The sequence below is a fragment of the Crocodylus porosus genome, unplaced genomic scaffold (genome assembly GCF_001723895.1).
Source record: "Crocodylus porosus isolate Cpor-Errol unplaced genomic scaffold, CroPor_comp1, whole genome shotgun sequence".
NCBI lineage: Eukaryota > Metazoa > Chordata > Crocodylia > Crocodylidae > Crocodylus > Crocodylus porosus.
This window is the reverse complement of record NW_017728906.1, coordinates 50,344,780-50,371,289: the sequence shown is the minus strand read 5'-3', so window position 1 is coordinate 50,371,289 and position 26,510 is coordinate 50,344,780. Positions and strand designations below refer to the sequence as shown.

Below are 26,510 nucleotides of genomic sequence, written 5' to 3'. Positions count from 1 at the left end.
GAAGAGGGGTGGGGAGATGTGGGGGGATGAGAGTCAGTGTGGGTAGGTGTAGGGGGACTGTGGGTGTTGGGGTTGCTTAGGAGAGGAGGGTCCCCTGCATGAATGCTTCATGCCCTTGGTGGCTGGCAGGGCATGGTGGCACTAGCAGCAGTGGGAATGGTAAGCAGGGAACTCCCGCAGATTCTGCTGGCACTGTCGACAGCAGGGGGAGTGGGGGGGGTGAGCAGCGAGCACCCACAGACTCTACTGGCAGCAACAGTGGTGGCCAGTGGCAATTGCTGACTGCCCACAGACACCACTGGCAGCAGGGGGGAGCAAGTGGCAACCGCCTACAAGCACCAGTGACTGACAGTGTCAGTGGCAAGTTTTTTGAGGAGGTTCCCTCCCTATGCATCACCAATGGTCCACTGCCCCCCACAGGGCAGAGCCCCACCCCAACACATGGACTACCCTGCCTCAATTTAACAGACCATTGGTCTGACCCAGTCTGGCACTTCCTACATTCTTTTTATTCTTCCTTGCCAAAGGCAGCATGATATGAGACCATGGCAGAAGTTAGGTTTAATTTGCAGTGAGGAAGATCTAGATAAAGTCCCAAGGTGGAGAGAAAGGATTTTGTAAGTGTAAGAACAGGAGGAAAATGGAACAAGCCAACTGGGAATATGTGGAATCCCCTTCACTGGTGGCATTCAAGAAGCCACAGATCGGGATCTCCCCAGAGTGGCTTAGGAAGAGCAAATTCTGAATTTGTTTAGGTAGTTCGACTAGATGACCCTTGCGGGTCCTTCCAGCCTGAGGATTTTATGAGTCTAAAACAGGGGAAATGATCCTTTCTTTGCCTTTTCTATCTAAAGCTAATATAAAAACAAGGGACATCTTACAGCCCCTGGAGACATTGCCCTGCTATCCCCAGCCCTCTGCTCTTTCTCCTGCTCCCCCGAGGCTGGAGACAAACAAGGGAAGAAGCAGGAGGCTGGAGACAGCCCTGGAGACATTTCCCTGCTGTCTGCAGCTCCCTCCTTCTTCGCCTACTCCTCCAAGGCTGGAGACAAGCCAGGGGGCTGGAGACGGCCACAGAGACACTACCCTGTTGCCTCCAGCCTTGGGAGAGCAGGGGACAACAGGGGAATGCCTCTGGGGCTGTCTCCAGACCCCTGCTTATTACCCTGCTGTCTCCAGCCTCCCAAGGTGCCCCCCGCCACTCCTCCTCCAGCTCCCCCAACCCCCTGTTTACCTGGCAAAATCCAGGTCAGGTCTCTGCAGCTTGCACCACTGCATGCCCACCATGGGCAGGCAGCATGCTTCAGAAGCAGGGAAATGGCCAATCATAGAGACGCTCTGGTATTCTGCCTCCAGAGGACTGAGCCTCGAGGTGCCTCAGGGCACAGTCTGGGACTGTGCCCTGACCCAACTTTTGCCCTGGGTTTTTGTTTGACCTCTGGGTAGCCTGGGATTGATTTTCTCCTCGTGCTGCAAACTTGCAAGGAACTTTTTTTCACTCCTGCTCATGCCTCTTGCCCTGCCTCAAAGAGGTTTCAGATGGGGCAAGAGGCATGTGCGCACTTGTTTGAACATGCCCTCAGAGCTCACAGGCATGTCAACACAGCTCTGTACTTGCTGTGAGCTCTCTGAGCACACCAGCATATGGTCTGCCAAGAGTTCCTGGTTTCAACTCCAGAGCCTGCTCCTGTTAACTATTTCCTTACTGCATAGGAGGCACACAGCCAAAGCGGGGTACAACTGTGTTGCTGCAACCCCTCTGGATCTACCCCTGTGCAAACTCACACTCAGGGTGTGATATAGAGTGAGAAAACATCAAGCACTAGAAGACATAAATGAATGCATGAATAAATGGGTACTATCCGGAAGGTAATCACAAGCCCCTGAAGGTTCCCCAAATCCCCCCTTTTTCCCTGTTCACTCTGGGAACAGTCTCCCCTTCACTCGCCTACCCTTGATGTCCCTTATATTTAGAAAGAGGAAGCTTCCCCAGAGATTCCCAGGCCTTGTCTAGCTCCAAGGAAAACCTAGAAGTGTGGGTCCCTCACCTTAAGAGCTCATTGCATGGCTCCATACCACCACTACACCATGCCTCACAGATTCTGAATCTCCAATCAGGTGGGACATTTGTCCCAGCATCTCCAAGCCACTCCAGGTCTTTCTTTTCCCTTTTTGTGGGGTTTTAGACTTTCCGGCATCTGGCCCTCTACTCTGGCTGGTCCCACAGCCCTGGCCCACTGCTCTAGGCCTGGCTTCTGGGCCCCAACCCTTGCTCTGCCTTGAACTTGCCACTGTAGGGCTCAAGACAGGCATGTACCCCCAAGATACTAATGTGACTTCCAAAAACCACCCCTTAAAATACCAGCCAAACCATCGGTTTAAACTGCAAAATAACACAAGTCCCTGGGCTATAACATACAAAGAAAAATGAAGGTTGTGTGCCTGTTTGCCAAGTCTCTCTCTCTGTCTCTCTCTCTCTCTCTCTCTCTGTCACTCTTTTTGTTCCCCAGTCTGCAGAGCTGCTTTCTTCCAGCTTCCTTGGGAACTCAGGAGCCCTGTACTCTATAACTCTCAGGTCTGGCCCCCCTCTCTGGCTCAACCGCGGGGCTTATATAGCTCTGGCTTGTGCCCTCTCCTAGTCATGTGATGACTCAGTCAGCTGACCTGACTACAAGGCTGTCCTTTAACCCCTGCTCTGCCAGCTACCTGTGCTCTAAAAACTCTATCCTTAAAGGGACCATACCTCCTTCTAGTAACAGGACCAGGGTTCCTTGTTATGTTAAATATTTTACCAAATTTAGATGTACAATACATATGCACCCATATTTTATAATTCCTTCATTAAATCAAATGGTTGTTTTCACTGTCATGTAAAAGCACTTGTATTATGTTGTGTTCTGGATCAGAAAGGTATACAATCAGTGTGGCAGCAAGAAACCCCCATGGGCCTTGGAAATGCTGGCGGCAAACGCTGGCATTCCCAAAAGGGAAAGGAGAGCCACTCATGCCCTGGGGAACTCACCTCTGGAGCAGGCAAGGATGAAGCAAGAGCTGCGCGAGCCGGCATTTCGCCGGCTCTTCAAGTGGCTGCTTCCCAGGCAGGGTGGTGGCCACCTGATTGCAGCAGCTGGAGCCACCACCATGGGGGATTTAAAAACCCTACAGAAGCAGGCAGGGAGAAGAAAGCCAGCTGGGGCACACCAGCTGGGTGGAGGCTCTGGGTGCTGGCTGTGGCAGCACTAAAGTCACTGCCCCACAGCAAAGGAGCAGGCACAAGGCTGGGGGATGGGCGGCCCTCAGCCCCTCAACATTAGAGTATTCAAGGGGCGTCCCTCATGGGGAGGATGCCAGACGTCTGTGACTCAGACCCCTGAGGCCAGGGACTGAAGCTCCAGGCTTATCAACATCCTGGTGGTGGGCCGGATTACCAAAGCCAACACCAGACCCCACAGTCAAGGGGCCAACATATATTGTCGGGATGAAGATCTGAATGCCTAAACGGTTGGTGAGTGGACAGGGTGTAGGGAAGGAGGAGCCCCAGGGAATACCATGGCACACCTGCGAGTATCCTGTCTTTGGGTCTGTCCCGGGACCCGAAGAAGCCAGGAAAACTTACCAGAAGGGCAGGCGGAGAGGAACGCCGCGGCGGAGGGAGAACCCGTGTGGCTCGTCAGCCGTGTCTATGTACAGCTGCGGCTGGCAGCTGACGATGATGTCAGACGCTGGACGGGAGATTTAAAAATGGTGGCCATGGCTTTGGAGGTGGCGGATGGTTCGGGGATCATGCGGCAGGCTGGGAAAGTGCTGGCAAAGGATCCCGGGGACAGAACCCGCCAAGCTGGAGCCCAGGGAGAAGAAGCGACCCTGATTAGGAGCCTGACGACGGGGATGACATCCGATCATGCAAGAAGCGACAGATCAGGTGAGCAACGAACGAGCGGGAAGATCCAAGAAGAGTTTGGAAACTCCAAAGTGAGTTCGGCAATGGTGGGTGCGGGACTCGCCAAAGAGGGGTGGAAGACCAAGAATCCTTGGGCTGAAGGAAGATCAGGGCGGGATTGCCGCCAAGACCCAGGGATGTTGGGTCAAGGAACAGGAGGGGGACAACTGGAGGGCCACTGAGGGGGAATCCTTTCCCCTCCCGTCCCAGGCTAACAAGAATCTGGTGGAGGGATAGCAATATAGGTAGTGACGACACAGGTGAAGAGCCGCACAGGGTGAAAGGCTTGGGGCAAGGGGTCGATAGAGGGTGCAGACTAGGCTCCGGTGTAGGTTACGGTGAGGAGGTCGACCGCAAGGTAGCGGTATAGCAGCATCCTACAGTCTGCGGGATTGAGTAAGAAAGCCATGGGAGAAGCCGGCAGAAGCAGCGGAGCCGGATCGGAGAAGCGGAGCCCAGAAGTGGCGGGAGGCCGGAGTGTAGGGGTGGCAGAGCCCCATGTGGAGCCGGCGGGCCAAGCCCGGGCCACCGAGGGACCTGTGCGCTAGCCCTGCCCCACTAAGGATACACCAAGTCGTGGCAGGCGAGAGCAGGGTTTGGTGACGCAGGAGAAGATCACCCATGGAGACAAACTGGTCCAGAAGGGGAAGAGTTACCAACCAGGAAATCAGAGCTCCCCAGAGGGTCTATAGGGGAAGAGAACACCAGTGAACCCCCTCCTTCTTTACATATACCAACAAGTCATGGCAGGCAAGTCGGGAGACCCCAACCTTGGGGGTGGAGTTATATTCACAGCACTTACTCAAGGTGTGCCAAGCAGTAACACTAAAGGTAGAATTGTAGTTCACATTATACACTTAAGTGGAAGTTATTCAGCTGCATAAGTGTCATTTTTGACAATTAAGCATAGTTAGTGATATTATTCCATGTGCACCATGGACAGTTAAGTTTTTGCTTGGCTATTGAGACTTAATAGCAGGCTGTGCTCTGACCAGGCCAAAAATGAGAATTAAAAACTATGTATCTGCCATTCAGGTACAAAAAGTGAAACTAAGTCCATGCAGAAATTACACAATTTCAAGTCATTTTTAATACTTAATTTATACCTTACTTTCAGTCTGTTTTGTATATCTCTTTGTTCTGTCTATTATTATGATGGTTTCAAATCTTAGGCAGTGTATGACTTTTTTTTACTTAACTGAGCTCCATATTTATTACACAAGTCATCTAGTAACCAGAAATGAAACTGCTAAATACTAATATATTCATATAAAGTACTAATACATTCATATATCCAAAGTAAAAATATTCTGAATTCTTAATGTATGAAGTGAAGCCAATGCATAAATGCTACATTTTTAAGTAAAGCTTCCTGCAGCAAAATACTGCAAATGTTATTTCCATGTATAGAACCTGTTATCAGCATCCACTCCCAAAGTTGTTTTTTCTCAGCTGTTTACAAACTAAATGGAAAGCAGCATTTCTAGATGATAAAACAAATAGTCCTTTAAAGATGACCACAAGCTTTACCTATAAAAATAAAAACCACTAAATAATCTAAATCAAAGGCAAAAAAGCAGTCAAACATAAAAATGTATAGCCTAATGTCAGCAGTATCATAGCAGCACTGAGAAACATTGTGCTTTTCAAGCCTAATGTACAAACCATATCATTTAATAAAAGCATACCATTTCTTCCAAGATGATTAACAACAATTTATTGTATTCTTTGAGGGTCAAAGAAAATACTTATCTGTTAATGAAATGACTGCACAAAAATTTAACAAGGGGCTTTCACTGACTTTTAATAGCATGCATTATATCTGGATGGAAAGCATGCAAATTTCAATTTGACCTATTATGTCTGGCTAGGGTTGAAGATTTAATCTTTCCCTATTTGAGCTCAAAAGTTAGATACAGATTACAGCAGAATAAAACCCACATTAGAGAAACAGAGAGAAAATAGTGATTGAATGATTATTAATAAATGTCTAAAATTAGAAAAAAGTGGGAAGGTTGGTTCATATTACTGATTTTATCTGAAGTCCTAACAAGTATTGTGTTTTATTAGACCAAAAGCTGAATGTCACCTTACAAATTTGTATAATAATGTATGTTAACATTCAGAACAACAATAACAATATAATCAGATATATTATATCTGAGTGTATCTGCCAATACAATGCCACAAATCCAAAAATTTTAAGTGATCTCACCAGAGCTGTACATTTCACTTCTAGGATTCTTTCAGGTGCTGCAGGCATACTATTAATCTCCAAAGAAAACCACACTTGGCAACATGAAGTCTTTCCTCCTGTATCAAACAAAATACAATTTTGCTTTTTTAAAAAACCTGGATTGGAGACATTGAGTGAAATACTACTTCTATTGAAATCAATGAAAGTTTAAATATTAAAAGACTGCTCTACTGTACAACGAGAAATAAAAGTAATTTAACAAGATTTAGATCTCTATGAAAACTTTCAATTGATTGACTAGGAGAGTTTTTCCTTTACAAATTTGCACAGAATATTTCATTTATAGTTTAATCCTATTTTTGCATCAAGTATTCAGATAGCATGATTTCAGAACTCTTATGATATATAAAACTTTTATTTTGTATAGCACTTCCTAACATTATCAAAGGTACCCATCAAAACAGTAGTACACAAGAACTGTCCTGCTGGGTAGTAGCTGTGCATGTGGCCCTGTTCCCTCTCTCTGACACCAGCAAGGTAAACTTTGCTACAGAAAAAGCTGCCAGAAACCCTGAAATTAGTGATTATATAAACAAAGTAGCCATAGGAAAGTTGTTTTTGTTAAAATTTATATACACTTTTATTTTACTTCAGACTATGCCCTGAAACATAAGCAGTTATTTCCTGTCAAAGAAATCTTGCCTTTATCTCCTCTTACGGTGGTCCAGGAGAGGGCAAATGGTGAATTCTGCTGCTATTTTAAAAGAGTAAAGTTATGTAATATGCCATTTTCAGGAAACTGTCCCTCTGTAGAATTGGAAAGAAAAACCTGCATTGATTTTAACTTGATTTCTAGTTTGGAGATTGTTTATGCATCAAGAGACTAGAATCTTGATTTAAAGAGAGTGAACTTCAGTTAATCGTAGAACTTGACGAGACAGGCAGAATACATATACAAACAAAAGCATGCTACTCTTCAAGTAAGTGGACAAGGCAGCATCAGCTGCAGGACTCCCAAGAACAGCAGTACATGGTGCGTACCCACATCTCAGAGCCCTGTTAGCTGACAGGGCTCCCAGGTGCAGGAGCATAGCTATGCTACATGTTCAAATTAAAACTGAATAGAAACCAACTATAAAGTTATTACCCATGTTCTAGCTATAACTTTATAGTTTATTGCACTGTTTTAAGTCATGATAGTTAATTTGCACATAAAGGCAGGATAAATTAATTATGCAATTAACCAGGTAATTGCATAATATACTGTGGGCACAAACTGAAGTGACAATTTTCATCCGATCCAGTCACAGAAAGCAGTTTCTAGTCATGACCAAACACCAGGGCATGGGTGCAGACAGGTTAAAAAATGGCAGATCAGGTGACAATTTGAACCCTCGTTGCATGAGGGGTCAGATGAAGACATTTCAAAACAGAACACCTTCCATAACTTCTGTCTGCCTGCCTCTGAGCCTTGAGCTGTTTTCAGAATGGAAGGGAGAAAAGAGAGCGGAGGAAGTTTCGTCTGGGGGAGTTTCGGCCCCAGCTGTAGGGTAGGGCTGGTGGATTGGAGCACCCTGAGGTGTGGAGGCTTCAATTCACCCACCCCACCCTCCAGCACTCCTGGGAAACCCCTAGAATGAACTCACTTGGCTCCCTTTCCCCCTCCCATTCTGAAACAGGGACAGGCTGGGAGAGAGAAGTTGCCATTGCTAGGGGAAACCAGCTGCAAGTAGCAGCTATATTCCCTCCCCTTGGAACCAACAGTGAACTTCTGTTTGTTCCAGGAGATCACTGTAACTCAGAACACTTTCTGCAAAGCAGTCTCAGTTACAGTGGGGAGCTGCACTTCTGTCTGCACCTGTAATACGTAGAGGGGGTCTCAGTGACACCCATATTAAGGGCAACAGCTTGCATCTTACTAGTACATTACTTCTCAAAACACATCCAATCTTAGCTTAGCCAAAAATACCAGTGGCGAAATGTTGTCTCCTACACTAGAGGACAACTGTAGAGTTGTTTGATTTAGGGTTTTTTTCCAGTGGAGAATTGGGCTACATTCCAGCGGGACTGGGATCTGAATATTTAGGGCAACCTGCACCTAACAGATTGGGGCTAATCTTACATAAAGACTAGTAGGGGACAGAAGGGTGCTAAAATAAAAGCCCAAAAAGAACGTGCTGAGAAGTCAAATGCAGTGCAAACGTCAACTCAGTACATCACAAACAAATTGAACCTCAGGAAAAAGGAATGTGAAAAGAAGATAAAATTTAAATTTAAAGAATAAGCTATAACACTATAATTTAAATCATATTATAGAAGTATAGTGGAACACATATTACAATCATATGCAAATGAAGACAAATATTTATACACACACTTATACATTTATTTTGACAATAGCTATATTTTTTTTCTCATTTCCTTTGACCTAACAATAGTAAAGTATTATAAGTTAAATGTGTCTTGATTTGCATTCCAAAACCGGTTTTTTCACTGTCTTAGGCTTCAGTGACAAGAGTAAAAAAATCTACACTGCCCGCATTAAACCTTTAATCTGTGATCTTCTCAGACCTCATAAAATAAAAAAAGATTGAGATTGGTCAAGACTTCAGTGGGAAACTGCCAGAGGTAAGAGAGAAACTCACCTTTTGAGGATAGGAGCTTGTCAGCCCTACTGTTTAATCTTCTTTGAATCCCAGTTGCAACCTTTCATTCTTCATAATCAGGAGGATGTGGTACTTGAGAGGCAGAATCAGGCATTTGTCACTGACGTTACTAATATAAGTAGTTTAAGACAGCTTGTGCACCCGTCAGCTCCACTCTCATCATTAACCAACTGTGGCAAATTTAAACTGTGTTCCCTTAAAAGATCCTATTTCTTAAGAATCTAAGGACTTTTTCTGGTAGAGGAAGTCTTATTTTGTTTTTTTCAAGTACCCCGAGGCTGAGAGATTGTACCCCCAGGGCAGCTTCACCCCCTGGCTGGGTACCAGCATCCACAGATGCAGGACTCTGAGTTTCCATGCTGCTGGAGCTGAGTGTCCCCTGAGTTGCAGGACTCCTAGGCCTAGCTGGGCAAGGTGCATTCCTGCAGTTGGGAGCCCCGACAGCTGATGGAGCTGATGAAGCCACAGGGAGACTGTACCACACATGCAAATTAAAGCTCAATAGCAACCAGATAGAAAATTAGTACACATGTATTAGATATCACTTTATAGCTATTTGGAGCTTTTTATGGCATGATAGGTACTTTGCACATGTAGCTGGTCTCAAGTTTCATAGTTTCTAGGGTCGGAAGGGACCTGAGCAGATCACCAAGTCCGACCCCCTGCCATGACACGAAAAAGGACTGGGGTCAAATGACCCCAGCAAGGTGTTCATCCAGCCTCCTTGGAGCCAGCACCACTTCTCTTGGAAGGTGGTGCCAGATCCTAGCCGCCCTGACAGTGTCAGCCCTCCTGATATCTAGTCTGAATCTACCCTCTGCCAGCTTGTGACTGTTATTTCTTGTCACTCCTGGTAGTTCTCGAGGGCACAGGGACTCCTCCAATGCCTGCTGATCCCCCCTGACTAGCTTGTAAATGGCCACTAGATCCCCCCTCAGCCTTCTCTTTTGGAGGCTGAACAGGTTCAGGTCCCGTAGCCTCTCCTCATAGGCCCTGCCCTGCTGACCCCGATCATGTGAGTGGCCCGCCTCTGGATCCTCTCCATGTTGTCCACATCCCTCTTGAAGTGCGGTGCCCAGAACTGGATGCAGTACACCAGCTGCGGCCTGACCAGTGTCGCATAGAGGGGGAGGATCACCTCCTTGGACCTGTTTGAAATGCATCTGTGGATGCATGACAAGGTACAGTTGGCCTTCCTGACCCTGTCACCACACTGTCGGCCCATGTTAATTTTGGCATCAATAATGACTCCAAGAACCTTCTCTGCCTCTGCACTGATGAGAAAGGGAGTTCCCCAGCCTGTAGGTATGCTGCTGGTTCTTCCTCCCCAGGTGCAATACCTTGCACTTGTCAGTGTTGAACCCCATCCTATTCTCATCTGCCCACCCCTGTAACCTGTCCAGGTCTGATTGCAGCCTATTCCTCCCTTCTAACATGCCCACTTCTCCCCACATCTTAGTGTCATCTGCGAATTTGAACAGGGTGCTTTTTACACCCCTGTCCAAGTTGCTGATGAAGATGTTGAACAGTGCGGGCCCAAGGACCAAGCCCTGCAGAACCCCACTGCCCACATCCCTCCAGGTTGACTAAGATCCATCCATCACCACTCTCTGGGAGCAGCCCTCCAGCCAACTAGTGACCCATCTGACTGTGTAGGTATCAATGCCACAGTCTCCTAGTTTTTTAATGAGAATGGAGTGAGAGACAGTGTCAAAGGCCTTCCTAAAGTCCAGAAAGACTACATCCACTGTGATACCTTCGTCCAAGGATTTTATGACCTGTTCATAGAAGGCCACCAGGTTGGTCTGACAGGACCTGCCTCTAATGAACCCGTGCTTGTTGCTCCTAAGCATAATCTCTCCTGCTGGCCCCTCGTGGACATGCGCCAGGGTAATTCTCTCAAAAAGCTTACCCAAGACCGAGGTAAGACTAACTAGCCTATAGTTTCCTGAATACTCCTTCCTCCCTTTTTTGAAAATGAGAACCACATTAGCCCTTTACCAGTCCTCCGGCACAATGCCAGAGCACCATGAGTGCTCGTAAAGCTGTGCCAGAGGTCCCGCAATGACCTCTGCTAATTCCCTCAGTACTCTGGAGTGGAAATCGTCAGGACCTGCTGATTTAAATACGTCCAGTCCCTCCAGATCCCTGACTAGGTCCTCTCTGACCCTAGGCCTGGGTGCACCTCCCCTGGGGCCTACAGGGGTCCCAGTGGTGGGGGAGATGACTCAGTCCCTGATCAGAAAAATGGAGTCAAAGAAATTGTTAAATAGGTTAGCTTTGGTGTCTGGTGTGACGACCAGATTTTCTAGCATGTCCTGCAGGGGCCCCCCATTACCCAGTACCTTCTTTTTACCCCCTATGTATTTTAAAAAGAACTTCTTGCTGTCCTTGATCTGGGTAGCTAGTCCCAGTTCCATCTTTGCCTTGGCCTCCCTGAGGTATAGTCCTCCCTGGTGGGGACAGCCCCGAGGTATAGTCCTCCCTGGTGATGGCCCTTCCCTTCCATTGGGTGTACGCCCCCTTTTTAGCTAGGAGATGTTTCCGGATGCTTTTGGTGAGTCATGGGGGCTTTTGCCTGATACCTGTAACATGTAGAGGAGGCCTAAAACATCTGCTCTTGCCACTGTCAGACTGAATCCTGGGCTAGATGGACCACTTATCTGACCCAGAATGCACTTATGTTTTTATTATTACTATTATGTGACCATCAAAGGGTACCAAAGACCTAAATTTAAAGCACTGCATTGGCAACGCATAGGAAGGGGGTCCACATGCACCCACTGAGATTGGCCATGCACCCTCTGGAAGCGCCAGCCATGAAACTGGAAGTACTGCTGGAAGTGCACTTCCAGTTTCACCGCTGGCTTGGCAATCAGCTGCTTGGGGCCCCCCACAGTCAGCCACTGGCTGCTAGGGGACCCCCCTGTCAGTGATCTGGTGCCCCGCCCACAGACTCAGGAGGCACCAGTCACCCATGAAGCACTGCAGTCATACTTAAAACCAGCAGAATCTTTCTTTATTGTAAACTATGGCAATAACTCTATAATCAGCTGATAAATAAAGATTGTATTTTTAAATGGAACAATTCCAGTTTTTGGACCTGATAACACCATGTACATTCATTTTAATATATTAAGCTATTGATTTACCTGATCTTGCTTATGATGATTTAAGGTCTTTATTTGGGGTTTGCTTGATTCTAGGAAGATGAAGGAATACTTCATCTACTTCCATTATCCTAAGCATTTAAGCTTATGCTAAGTTTGTTTAATTCTTTCTGGATTCTTAGGCATTCTACACATTTTCTTATGGATTACTTAAAGTTCACTTGATGTGATCCTTAATATTTATCATATAGCATTTTCTGTCACAAATATTATTAGTTATAATAGTCTAAAGGGTACAAAGCTCTGGCTTTCAAGAAAAAGGTTTGGACACATTATGTAATAACTTTGCTGGATAATACTATTTATAGCTGCTAGGTGAAAATTATAACCCTTATGCACTGGTAGACCAAATGCTATCGAAAGATTTTTCTAAATGAAGTCTTTTTTGTTATTGACCCCAGGCACCTCTCTCTTTCTCTTGCTACATATAGTTTCCAAGTATAAAAAATTGGCAGTTAATGTATGGAGAAAGCTGTAAATTACTAAGAGTAAGAAAATCTTGCAATTTGATGATGTAAGAATCCCAAAATGATGTAGGAAAGAATGAGCTAATGTTCAATTCTGTCCTACAAAGGAGTCAGTTATGATTGGAAGCACAATGCATTGGATTATAGCCTTTTAGCGAAGTTGTTAATTTAAGATTGTTACCTCTATAATTGACATATCAGCTCATGAGTTTAAGTGTCCTATTTTTCAACGCAATTAATTTTATAAATTGAGTGTAAATTATTAAAGACTATAGCTTTTGGAAAACGTTTCAAAACAATTATCCCATTAAAGGGGCAATTTTTTGGCATATTTTACAATTTACATATTTTCAAATATTATTTTAAAAAAGTGATTAGTGCAATTCCCATATAGTACTGAAAAAAAAATCAGCTATACTTAAACTAGTTAATAAGAAAAAATTCATCTAGATATAAGGTTCAAATAAAATACAGCCACAATATTCAGTACCTTTTAAAAACAGTATCGAGATGCTCAAATGGAATCAGATTTTCACTTAGCATATATTGTCCTAACCAGGACTTTAATGGAGATATAGATATGAAAATTCCTTTGACACTAACTTCAATTTATGTAAATAACCCAAACCTTATGAACAAGATTATCAAAAGCAGAGTGAATTTGGATGGCCATCTTGAGGTATTAGCTTTTAGAGGGTGGGTAGCCAACATTTCTGGTATTTACTATAAAACAAATATGCATGCGTAGTGGGTGATGCCCTGGGGCAGCCAACTCATCCGCAAGTGGCTACCTGGGTCCTGCCTTGCTTGCCCACTCAGGTCTGTCAGGGTCCCATCCTGTTATCTCACCTGCCACACTTTGATATTATAACTGGACTCAGAGGATCCTCCTAGAGGTCGAGGGTATTGCTTCAGGTCCCAAATCCTTGTCTGGCCAAGACCCCACTGGTTTTGGCCCACTGGACTCTATCTGGGCCCCTTCGCATGAGGTCCATGTCCCAGGATGTTAGGCTCACAGGCCCCAGCTCCAGCCTCATCCTTTGTGGGCCCTGGGCCCCTCAACCCCAGTCTTGCCCTTCGCAGTCTGTAGGCTTGTGCCCTCAGTCTTGTCTGCCACATGCTACAGTCCTTCAGCTGTGGCATATGGAACGGGCTTCTTGTAGTCTCCAAGTTTCTCAGGGCTCACAATTGGGCCTTGGCCTTCTCAACCTAAGCCCCCTAATGCTGTTTGCCCTCTCCCTTTGAAGGGTTTGGAACCTGGTGTGCCACTAGCACCATTCTTGATGAGTTTGTTTTCCCCTTCTGGTTCTCTGGTTCAAACTTCAGCACAAAAAAAAACACAAGTCTTTGCTCCCCAAACCAAAAGTTCAGTCCTCAAACTCTGGGTCAATGTCACACTGTGGTAACAAGCTACAACACAGAGCCAAAATACTGAGGTCTGCTGCCCAGTGGTGCAAGGGATTCCTTGTAGCTCCCTACAGTCTGGAGTCCTTCTCCTTGGACGGTCAGGTCACCCTCTTCTTGGGCCTCAGGCATGGTCCCACGTATTTATGGCTGTAACCAACTCTGAGTCACCTGACCCAATACTTTTACTCCAGGCCTGTCAGTTACTGACCGTACCTGGGACAAGTGGCCATTTTATTAAAGAGCTGTCTGCCACTATTAGTTCCTCCAGGGGCTGGACCCAGCCAAGTGCTCCCTCTCTCAGTGAACTAGGGGCCCTATTACAGCACAGTTCAAGTACTTTCAAAGCAGTGTTTTAGTTATTATGAAGTATATTTTAATTATTAATCACATAATATATCCATGAGTAAAACTGGCTGCTGATAGCAATGGAACCAAAACAAAAACAAAAAAACTCTTCAGAACAACACCTTTTATGGAGAGAACAAATGGAACAGGAAAAAAAGCATCAATTGCATCCTCAGCAGAAAACCCAAATACTACAAGTTGTATGTGGGAACTAATAGTATCGCTTGTATGTCCTAAATTTTCTAAATTTATATGCAACTGAAATAATACAGCCATATCATACAACGCAGTGAGGGCACAAATCATTTTTATTTGCTGGCCTGCAATTTCTTTCTGGCAATCTACTTTACCAACTGTTACTGGTAACATAATCACAAGGCTAAAATGTGTAAACATTCAACACATGGTTAATTATGCAGTACAAATAAATTCCTAGTGGCAGAACTGTATTCCTACGCAGTGCATCCACAGGTGGAGGATAGTGGAATGACCTTCAGAGACTGTTAGCTGTGAAAAAACCATGGGTAACTCTGATTAATAAACAGTTGCAGATTAAGCAGCAGCAGCACCACCACGATGTGGTAGGGATAGCAAATGGCAATGCTTTCTCTCCTGAAAAGCCATATATATCCTTTGATGGTGCTGTGACATGGTAAGAACAGGTTATTATTATAATAAGCCTGACCAGCCCTGAGCCATGGGTCTACAAGTCCTCAGTGACAGAGGAGGTGGAAGAAGATGTTAGAATCTCAACAGCTGAAAAGGCTGACGAAACCTGCAGCAGAATGAGATCTCCAACTCTCTTGACCTCCTTGCCATTGGATCGAGGTCCTGTTCCGACAAGAATCATGTAGAAGCTGATGTGAAGCGGCCTCTCCTCAATAAAATAAATCATATATGAGCATCTTCCATGACAACAGCTTTTCCAGCACATTTTTCAAGCCCTTTGGTGACCAGCTAGTGAAGACAGGAGAAGGACTGTAATCATCTGTAAGTTTCTAATCATGAACTGGCACGAAGGCAGCAGTTACAAGAAAGTCACCTAGCACTTGGATGAGGCAGGAGCGTGATCTGGCAACTGTAACTGTGACTGAGCAGTCCTCTTCATGATCAGCTCTACTCACCCAACATGGGGAAGGAACAATAAAAGGTGTCCAGAAAGAAGTCTCCTTACCTTTTTCCTGTCTGGATAACAGTGTCCAGTGGGATCACCCTTACTCTGATCAAAATCCATGAAGACACATAATCAGGTTCAGGACCTGGAACACCAGGACCCTCATGGATAATCCTAATACTAAATGCAGGTCTGTGAAAATGCATAGACCTGCATTTTCCATATTGGTTTCTATTCCATCCAGGAAAAACACAAAACAACAGCAGACTCCCTATGCCTGAAGAAGGGTGTTTGTTCCTGAGAACTTGCAAAGAACAGTTTTTCCAATTATTTTCCAATCTAATAGTAGATATTGCATTTACCCAAAGAACCATGTCAATGTTTGATTTTGGATTTTTATCACGGAAAAATCAGGGCTCCCCCTGCCCCCTTTGCTCACCAGGATGCTTGGTCCAGCTGTGGCTATCCCCAACACTGCTCTGTGGTGCTGAGCAGCCCTGCCCATGACATTGTCCCTAAATCCCAAGCCACAGCCCCCCAGCACCAATGGTGCCTCTCACTCCTAACCCACACCCTCACCTGCCCATCCAGCAGCAGTGGGGGTGGAGGCACAGAGTTGTGCCCCCTCAGTGCTTCTGAGAAGCCAAGGGGTATCTTGCTATGGCAGCATGGGGCTCCCAGTGATGGCACCGAGCCTCCCTGCTCTGCTGTGCCTGCCGCTGTATGGAAGCTCCTGTGGGGAGGGTACCAGGTCGAGAAGCTCTGAGCATGCAGCAGCCAGCCCCTATCCACCCTTGCAAAAAATATGGGGGCCACATGCCCCCAAACCTCTCCAGGGAGTGTGAGAAGTAGTGGGTAGCCAGGCTTCCACCACTCCCTCAGATAACCACCCACAGCTCTGTTCCACTTCCTGCCTGGGCCCTGTGGCTGCACATTTCCACCCCAGCACTGGGCCCCAAGCCCCAGGGCCCACACAACACCCCAGTTGAGCAGCACCCCCAGCCCTAGCTCTGTCCTCCTCTCTCTCCCTCCCTCCCTCCTTCCCTCTTTATGGGGGTCTCAATTCCCCACCCCCAAACTTACCTGTGGGGAGTTGCAGGAGCTGCCCTCATGCTGCCTGGCTGCCATGTGCATGTGGCACCCTACACCTATTCAGCTTCCTCCCACTCCCCCCAGCCACTTGCAAGCTGGAACTCTGCAAGCCTGCAAGGCTTAAACCCACTGTTTCCCACATTTTTCTCCTTTAAAGGAGAAATCTGTGTTTTTCTCCTTAAAGAGAGAGAACATCCATGTTTTTCCATGGAAAATGGAAAAGCCAGATCCCTGATTATAAGCAAGCTTCATTCAAATTCATTCATCTAACAACATAAAGTAGAGCTAAGCCTAAGATAAAATCTAGTTACATCTGTAGATTACCATAGTTAAGATTCATAAAGCAACTTACTAAAGACTTATCCCAGGAAAATTTCAAACACTAGAAAACTTCAACCTTCCAGATAACCAGACCAACCATATTCCTAAGTCAATCACAAAGGCTCTAATACAGTGGTCACCAACTGGTTGATCCTGGTCGACTGGTTGATCATGGAGCCTCTGAGAGCCCCCTCAGCATGCACTCAGTTCCCCCAGACTGAGACTGACTGTCAGAGGTTCTGGGATCAGGAGCAGCAAGATGCACATGTGAAGAGGCCAGAACACAATCTGGGAGCAGCGGGACAGTGGCAGGATGTATGTGGCTGGGTTGAGCTGCACCCCCTGCCACTGGGACTGGGCCAGGTAAGTGGGACAATCTCCCTCTGTGTCCTGCTGCCCTGCAGCAAGGGAGGAACTAGGGTAGGGCTAAGTGGGACCCTGGTGGGGGTGGGGGCAAGGGAAGGTCAGAGCCTGGGCAGCTCATCCAGGCAAGCAGGGGAACTCCCACAGTGCACGAACCCTGGAGGAGGCCAAGGGGCCAAGTGCCCTCCGGATCTGTGCGTGGGGCAGAGGTGGTTGCCACTGCATGCTGGGCTTTGCAGCCTAAGCCCCATGTACAGATGGGGAGGCATGTGGCCCTTGGGCCTCTGCTGGGGTGTGTGCAGCAGCGGGAGCCTCCCTGCATGCCTAGATGAGACTCCAGGGTTCCAACCCTCCCCTGGCCCAGCTGAGGCCCCATTCACCTAAAGGCAGAGAGCATGGCAGAGGCCACAGAAGGGGGCTGCTAACAGGACTTAGCCCCCACAAATACAAGGCAGTGGTAGAGCCACAAGGCAGCCCAGCTGTGGGCTTCCAGTGGCTGCAGCAGGGATTCAGAGGGGCACACGTGCAGTGGTGACAGGAGGAGTGAGGCAAGGGCAGTACCCACATAGCTGGAAGCAGGCACAGGATGGAGCTGCGAGCAGCTTGTCCGGGAGCATGGGAAAGGGGGGCATGTGGGCTGCTTGCCTCCAGATCTACACGCAGTGAGGGCTAGGGCCAGGGTAGCGCCAGGCTCTTCCTGGTGTGCCTCTTCAGCCGCACAGCTCTCAGGCTGGGTGGTGGCAGTGCTGGAAGCAGGGATGTAGGCACCCAAATATTTGCTTTAGCCCCCCCCACCCCCTCCCAGTGCTGCTGCCGCCCAGCTCAATAGCCAAGTCGGGAAGAGCTTGGCACCACCCCAGACCCAGCCTGCCCCACCTCACATGCCCTCCTGGCTTTCATGCCTCCCTTCCATGCCCCACAAATGAGTCAGTCATGGCTCTGTCCTGTGCCCACTCCGCCTGTGCCCTCCTGAGCTGCATGCTCCCATCTCCTTGAACCCTCCAGATAAGCCGCTTATGGCTCCATCCTGCGGCCACCCCATGCAGGGCCTGCCCCTGCTCCACTCACTCACCACTGTAGGGTGGAGGAGGCAGATCAAGGCCCCAACAGTGAGGGAGGGAGCGGAGCACAGGTAGGAGCAGGAGCTGGAGGGAACGGGGGACAAGCAGAGGCCTGGGCGGCATGTGTCCCACAGGCATCTGCTTGTCCCACCACCTGGGTTGGCCAGGCACACTCTCCCCTGTCCCTGCTCCTGCCTGTGCCCCACTCCCTCCCTCACTGCTGGGGCCTCAATCTTGCTCCCCCCATGGCCTTTTCCCTCCCTCCATCCCTTCCCCCATAGACTTACCCGCTGGGGGAGAGTCAAGCACACAAATATTTTTTTCTCCCTCTGCCTCCATCTGCCCCCCCCCACTTCCCTGCCCACAGACTGACCTGTGGGTGGGGATGGGGGGCTGGAGTAGGGTAGATCTTGGGTTACTTTTTAATTAAAAAAGTAATCTCCTACACAAAAAGGTTGGAGACCATTGCTCTAGTAAAATTCCAAAGCACATCCCACACTCACAGGTCAAGGAATCAAGGATGTGGTGGATCATTCTGCACTTGTGGCAACTAATAGAATACCCCAAAAGCTCCTTCCTCTCATTTACTTGCACAGATTTCTTTGATATCCCAGCAGTCAGCAATGGCTGAAAGGGATGGAAACTCATGGACAAGCATCAGGCAAAAAAAGTTTTAAACAGAATGAAAAATTCTTCCAACCTAATGCTGAGGTTGTTATAGACAACAGAAATTTCCCAGGTCATCAAAATGAACCTCATTTTCCAGGACCATAATGATCTGAATTCAGGCCAAGGCACTGAAATTATGTCACTTTAGGCATGCTGATAAATGATCTATATAATCAATGGATAGAGGACAGACATAAATTTCAATTTTTATAGACTTTTCTATAGTATTCACAACTGTCAAAACTGAATATTACTGTCTCAAAGGATGAAGGTGAGAGGGTTCCAGGTAATGTGCTAAACTAAATCAAGACTTTCCTGGTGGCACACACCTAAACAAATAGTTATGGTAAACAAATCTCCACCAATATATACCCCAACAATTTCCACAAATATTAATGTTGTCTCTGGTTCTTTTTAACATCTACATACAACCACTAAGTGAAATGATCAGATGACATGGAATCAAGTGCCAGTGATATACATGACACTTTTACTACCATACCATTAACACCAACACGACCCAGTGTTTGACCATAAAATAAAATATTTTAACTGGCTGAAATGGAACCTCTCTAAGACAGATAATACTGATGGACAGAAGAAAGCATTGTGAAGAGTTTGAAGTTGAGGTGCACTCCTTTGTTTGAAGGCACCTAAATACACTTAGACAATTTAGTCTTCAGACAAGAAATACCCTATCATTCCCTTCCAAAATTAAGCTGTCATGTGAAAATATCACTGAATAATACTTTCTACCAAACTTCATTTGGTTATGAATTTCCACCTCATCCCAGATGATGATGACAGGCTTCAGTTATTCATGTACTCATGACCATTTGACTGGCCTATGTGGTATACTTGGGCACAAAGTATACAAATGCTTAGGAAATTCCAGCTAATGCTGTGTAATTAATGCAGAATATTTCCTCAGCAAGACAGGGTACCGCAGGCACATCAAACCTGTCTTCCAATCTTGATATTGGCTTCCCATGCAATACTGCAAAAAATTCAAGCTCTTGGTCCTTATCTTTTAAAGTTTTCATGGTCAATGCCCAGAATATCTACAAAAGTACATCAACCTTCAGGATGAAGAACATGATCAACAACTTTGCTCCTCTGGTCAGAGGCACAGCCAAGCACCTCCCTGGTCAGTGCAAACTGCAGCAGCACGATCAGCTGCCATTTCCATTGCACCAAATTTTGCACCCCCTGGTACATCCCCTGCCCCCTTAACAAAGACAGTGTCTGGGACTGCTATCCTGGTTCCTCCTCTAGTTATTCTACTGCTTCTGACACAAATGAACTCTCAACCACAGTGGTAAGGAAAAGACCATCTAGAAGGAAAAGAAACTTCCCAGGGAAGGAACCCAGGACCATCACAAGCCAGATCATATTGCGCTCCAAATGCAATACACATTGCTGACCTGAGTTTGCTAATAAACAGACACCTTATCAAAACAAGATACCCCATTGCACGCAAGGTACTCCATACTGAGGACAGGATGAGAGAACAACACACATGATACTTGACACTTCATGCATTTTTGTAAGGGAGTCAAATTCTATGGTGATAGTTCAGGGGTGGGCAAAATATGGTCCAGGGGGCAGATGTGGCATGCCAGGGCATTCTATCTGGCCCATGGGGGTCCTTAAAGTTCTGAAAATGAATACTAATCTGCCCTGAGCTGCCTGTCATGCAACCCTTGATGGCTTGCCAAAACTCAGTAAGTGGCCCTGTGCCCAAAATAATTGCCCGCCCCATGATAGCTGCATTCTAAGAACCTGAAGAACACAGAAGAGCAGAGCAGAGAATAAAAACAGAATTCAAAACATACATACCAAAAAGAAAGCTATATCCCTGAAATCAGTGAGTTTGAAAAGCTTTAACAGTTGATGGTGGAACAAGCAATCCAATACAAGCTCCCAGTACAATGGAGTAGGTAATCTTACTTTTATACATGGTATGGACAAGACAAAAAACTGTTCAGTTCTGCTGTCCACATTCATAGAATCACAAAACCATAGAAAATTAGGGTTGGGAGGGACCCTCAGGAGGTCATCTACTTCAACCCCTGCTCAAAGAAGAATCACCCACAAATGTATCATCCCAGCCAAGGTTTTTGTCTAGCCAGGTCTTAACAGATGGAGATTTTGCAGCCTCTCTGGTTAACCTGTTCCAGTGCTTTCCTCTTGTGAAAGTTTTTCCTAATATTTAACCTAAAATTCCCTTGCTGCAACTTGAGACATTGCTCCTTGTTCTGTCATCTGCCACCACTGAGAACAGTCTAGCTCCATCCTCTTTGGAACCACCTTTCAGGTAACTGAAGGCCACTATTAAATCCCCTGTTGTTCTTCTCTTCTCCTAACTAAATAAGTCCTGTTCCTTCAGCCTCTCCTCATAAGTAATGTGTCCCAGCTCCCTAACCACTTTTGTTGCTCCCTGCTGAACTCTCTCCAACTGGTCCACTTCCTTTGGGGGACCCAAAACTGGACACAGTACTCCAGATGTGGCCTCACCAGTGCCAAATAGAGTGGAATAACCACTTCCCTTGATCTGCTGGCAATGCTTCTACTAATGCAACCCAGTATGCCATTAGCCTTTTTCAAAGAAGCTTGGAAAAGTTGGAAAGGGCATGTAAAAAAGAAAGAAAGAAAACATAACCACAATACTTATTCAAGGGCTAGAGAAAATGTCTCACTTTGCATGATATATAGAGTTCAATTTATTTAGATTACTAAAAGATAAATAAATGATAACTTGATTATAATGCCTATGTAGGGTTATAGGGGAAAATGCACAGTCCTAAACAACTCTTTCATTAGGAAAGTAAGAGGCAACATCTGCAAGATGAATGTCTTTAATAATAAGACAAACTGAACCACTGAACAAACTAAGGAAGACATCTCTTGATGTCTTCATAAAAAGACTAGATGCCTTCCAAGAAGATTTGCAAGAAAAAGTAACTGGGTGAAATTAAGTGTTTTGTTTTATAGAAGGAAAGACCAGATGACCTAATGGCTCCTTTGACTCTTGAAATCTATGGAACACACATGGATATGAACATAAATATTAAAATATATGTCTATTTGTAACAGCTCACAAATCTTTGAACACATATACAATATTTGAAAAATCCTCATGCAATTTTGGGGAGCCTTAAACTCCACTCAATAGAAGACTAGAAATGGGTATTTTGTGAGCATTTAAAATTGATCACTTAAATTTTCTCTTGCTCACAAATTTGACAATTGACTTCCCTCATGCATGCTTAGGAATGCTTTGCAGTTGTCATAAGGCTTTTAAATAGATAAGGTTATTTAGGATTAGTTTGAAAGTCTCAAGTGTTAAAACATACCTTCAACTACACTAGCTCATAAGCCATGTAATGTATTTTCCAATGAAATTGAGTCAGTTTCTATAGTTACACCAGAATAAATTCAAACTTAGTCTACAAAAGAAAATAAATTTACACAAAACTATATTAACATAACTTAGAGAACAAAAATCCTGTGCAGGTGTTTTTTTCCTTTACATTTTTAAGTTCTATTCTATTTCTAACTTCAGAGTCAAACATGATTCAATAACAAAACATATTTTATAAAAGAGTCATTTTGCAAAGGGCTGTATTTCAAGCTTTTAGAATTCCATGGCTTTTCAAAATTATAGGAAAAAAAAGATTCTACTTATGCACTTAGGTCTTCATTTAGTACATAAAACTTTGTGTGTTCAGAGACTTAATTTTTCCAACTATCAAGAAAATACTTTTCTACCATTTCCTGTTTACTCCTGAAGTTGTGGTCGACACTTCAGGCCCTGAACCTCTTTTATTATTCCATCTTTATGGCTACCGTAGGGTTAAACAGAATGCTGATTCTTTTTTGTGACTGTGCCCTCACATACTTTTAAACCTTGTAAAAAGGCCCTAGCAAACCAACAGTATTTACACTCTTTACTATTTGCCCAAATCCAAGACAACTTCAAACTTAAAATGATCCTCCAATAATTAAATTCTATACATAGCAAATTTATAAATTTCTTATTATTCTCCAAGTATAGAATCTTATTATTGGAACATCATTTTAAATGTATTCCCCCCATCCCTGCAGTGGGGAAAGCAGCAGCAGTAGGGCAGGTGGCAGGGGAGTCAAGTGACCTGAACCCTACCTCTTACTCGTACCACCACTTGCTCCCCCTAGTGCCTGTGTTCCCTGATGCCTACCCCTGCCATGATACTTGCAACCCCTTGCACCTGCCCTCCCTTGCTACTTGCTCCGACCACCTCCTGCCACTACTTACCCTTAGTCACAGCTCCAACTCTGGCTCCACTCTGGCCTTCATTTGGCCAGGTAGCAGCCATTATGGTGGCAGCATCTTTGGCCCTAGCCCTGAGTGTGGAACTGGAGCCAAGGCAGGAGCTGCCACAACCACAACTGCTCCTGTCTAGCTGTGCAGAGGCTGAAGCCACTATGTGATCCATGTCCCAGGCCAGAGCAGGGTTGAAGACATGACAGAGTAAGTGGTGGCAGAGGGAAGGGGGCAGATTCAGGGGGGCAAATGTGGTGTGGGAGGCACAGGCAGGGGGCAGAGGCGGCAGAGCCGGGGGCAGAGGCAACTCTGCCACAATATACAGGTCTGGGTCAGAGCTGAATCTAGAAACACAGATACAGCCACAGCAGCTAGTATCTTGCCTTGTACTTGAATCCAAGACGAGGGGCTTCCCTCCATTACCATATTAAACAGTAGAAAATAAAGCTAGTCTCATATTTGAATAAATACAGTAGTTTCCTTTAAACTGCTTAAATGCATATGTTCTGCCTTCTTTACGTGAAAATAATTGAGAGCCACAAAAATCAAACGATGCATCTTACCACAAAATCGTTGTTGATTAACATAGTTTAAGGGGAAAAAAAGATTAACCTATACTTACCAGAAGAGACACCCAATATAGGCTAAAGATTTAGCAGCACACCTCTGCATGTGTACGTGCGCGCGCATGTGCACACACACACATACACACACACCCCTATATCTATATCTATGATTACTAAAACATTTCATGCAAGATGGCAGCCAAATCCAAAAGCGTAATATTTGATAAAATATGCTTTTATTTTTTCTGATTTAACAGAACAGTTTCCTCTTTAATGGGCTATTTCAATTGGGCTTAGATCAACTTACTAAACCCCTACCTTCACCACCTCACCCTTAATGAAAATAATGCTATCTATCACATGTAGATGTTAAAGCTTATTAATTTATGTATTTGAGATCCTCAGATGACAGATGTTAACAGTGCATAATTGAAAAATATTATTACTGTGAATTTCTTCTGCCACAATCTGTACTACATAGCAATGATAATGTTAAAAATGTTATAAATTGCATCACGTAGGTGCTACAATTCACAAATGGTAAGGAACTCCACTGCATATAATTTGTAGAACTGCCCAGACTTGGGTAACTACCTGGGAAAGAGGATAAAAGATTACAAGAAAAAAAATTCTACCGAGCAATAAAGGCAATAAAGGAACAGCCGAACACAGCTGCCAGGTACTGACTAAAAGAAACAGAAATATAAAATTATAACAACTAGAGTTATTATCAACAAACTCTTATTTTGCATTTTTAGCATGTATTTATATAGGATACCCAAGATTTTTTGTAATAAGTTATTTCTGAGTTTTCCAGTGGAGCTACTTCTTAAGGTGTCCAATTTGGGGAAGAGAAATTCTTTACCACTTGGTAAAAATCTGACACCTTTACAATCTCTCATTGTATACATCTCTCAAAATATAGATATTTTGTCATTTTTGAGGACTCCTTCAGTTAATGAGTGCTTGTAAATATGCAGAAGGACTCGATTCAATGGCTCATGAATCCTGATGCTGCTGATAACTTACCACTTTTGACAAAACTGTGTTTATGTACACATACACTTATGCACAAAAATCGAAAATGTGGTGAAAAGGAATCTTGAATCAAAGTGTTTAGAAAGCACAACTACATTTAATAAACAAATCCTACATTTAATTTAAAACTTTAGAACCATAGGAGACACAACGTGGTTGAACAACATAAAACAGAAAAAAAGGAAACATTCAGAGTATCAAAAAAAGTTGGAATCTTTACTTTCATGATTTCACTTTGGCCATAGACAGGGATTAATTTGTAGCAGTGAGAATTTCTAATTAGAATAATAGCCCAGAAGGTGGAGCAGATGTGCAGTCCAGATCTCAGCCTGGAGAGCTACATAAGTGAGCTCTTCAGCCAGTGGGCACTAGACCACCCCCCATCCCTATGAGAGCCCACTGACTAACAGCCAGATCTCACCTCCTAAAATGCAGCAGCTGCCAAAGAGCGCCCCAGAGGGGTCCAGCTCCAGATGTCCCCACCATCCTACAAAACACCTGACTGGTGGAGTGGAGGAGGGGATTCATTCACCTATCGTGGGAACCCTCCTAGTTCGGACCATGGGAGAACAGCTTGTGCTCTGTGCACGCCTCCAGTTGGACAGAGAAGAGTGTGGGGAGATGGGAGGAAGCATTCGCCTGTGATGCCAATACTCCCAAAACCTCAGGAGGTTATTGCTTTGGCACAGCTACCTGCCACCTCCAGACCAACCATGGGGCATCCACCCATGGCAACAACACACCTAAAGCCCCAAGAGTGTTTCTACCACAGTGCAGCTGCCTGCCACCCTCTCTGCACTCCAGCGTCCTGCACCAGGAATCCATTTCAGGAGGGATCCTGCTGCAGGAAAGTGCCCCTTCTCTCCACTCCTGCCAATAAGTTGCTTGTCCCCCCCCCCCAACCCCCCCCTCTACTTGGGCAGTAAACTGGGGCATGGAAACTTTCAAGACAGAGCCTCCAGTCCCCACAGGGCTCCCTCACAGCTTGTCCCTGGGCAGGCTATCAGGGAGCTGATGCTCTCCCTCCCTCCCTTTCTTTTGGAAAGGAAGGAGCAGAGAAGACTATAGGATACTGGACCATTCAAGTTAGTGCAGGAGGAGGGAAACATTAGATGGACTTCTCTTACAGAACTGACCCTTCCACAATAAACCCCTTAAACATCTGTACACTCTTCTTATACAGGGAGAAATTGTAAGTGTAAAATGTAATGCCTGTGGACTATCATAAGGGTGGAGGTGGCCTAGTGCCTTATTTACTTCATCCATATAAAGAACTTCCTGTTTCTTTGACATAAGCAAATAAAAAACAATGAAATCACAAAAAAAAAATCTGTTATGGAATTCCAGTTTTGAAATTTTATGACAACAAATTCAGGAGAATGAACTTGGTGTGTTTATTCCTATTAAACAAATATTGTAAGGTTTCTTGAGGTTCATCAGGATTCCTTTTTGAAACTGCTATAATGGAAAATATATTCTTTCTTGATCATAGTAATCCAGTCTTAGATTGGATTGTTAACTGTAATTGCTAATGAGTATTCCCACTGGGTTTTTTTTATTTGTAATTTTCAATTTTCTTTTTAATTTGTATTTTCATGATCATCTGTCTTGCTAGCCAATATACAAAACTTCAAGAAAAATATAAAGTACTATGATTGTATTTCGCTGAGCTGTAGAATTTCTATATAATATTTGCCATGAGTTATAGTTTCATAGTTTCATAGTAGCTAGAGTCGGAAGGGACCTAGGTAGATCATCTAGTCCGACCCCCTGCCTTAGCAGGAAAGA

General features: G+C 45.1%; 1 protein-coding gene across 1 annotated transcript in view; it reads right to left on the bottom strand.

Annotated features, from left to right (window-relative positions):
- The window catches only part of CFAP47 (cilia and flagella associated protein 47), a 734,432-nt gene that overhangs the window by 244,132 nt on the left and 463,790 nt on the right, over window positions 1-26,510 (bottom strand). Inside the window, exon 51 of the mRNA XM_019528459.1 lies at window positions 6,156-6,253. Within this exon, the coding sequence (XP_019384004.1) occupies window positions 6,156-6,253 (98 nt within the window). The remainder of the gene's footprint in view (window positions 1-6,155; window positions 6,254-26,510) is intronic.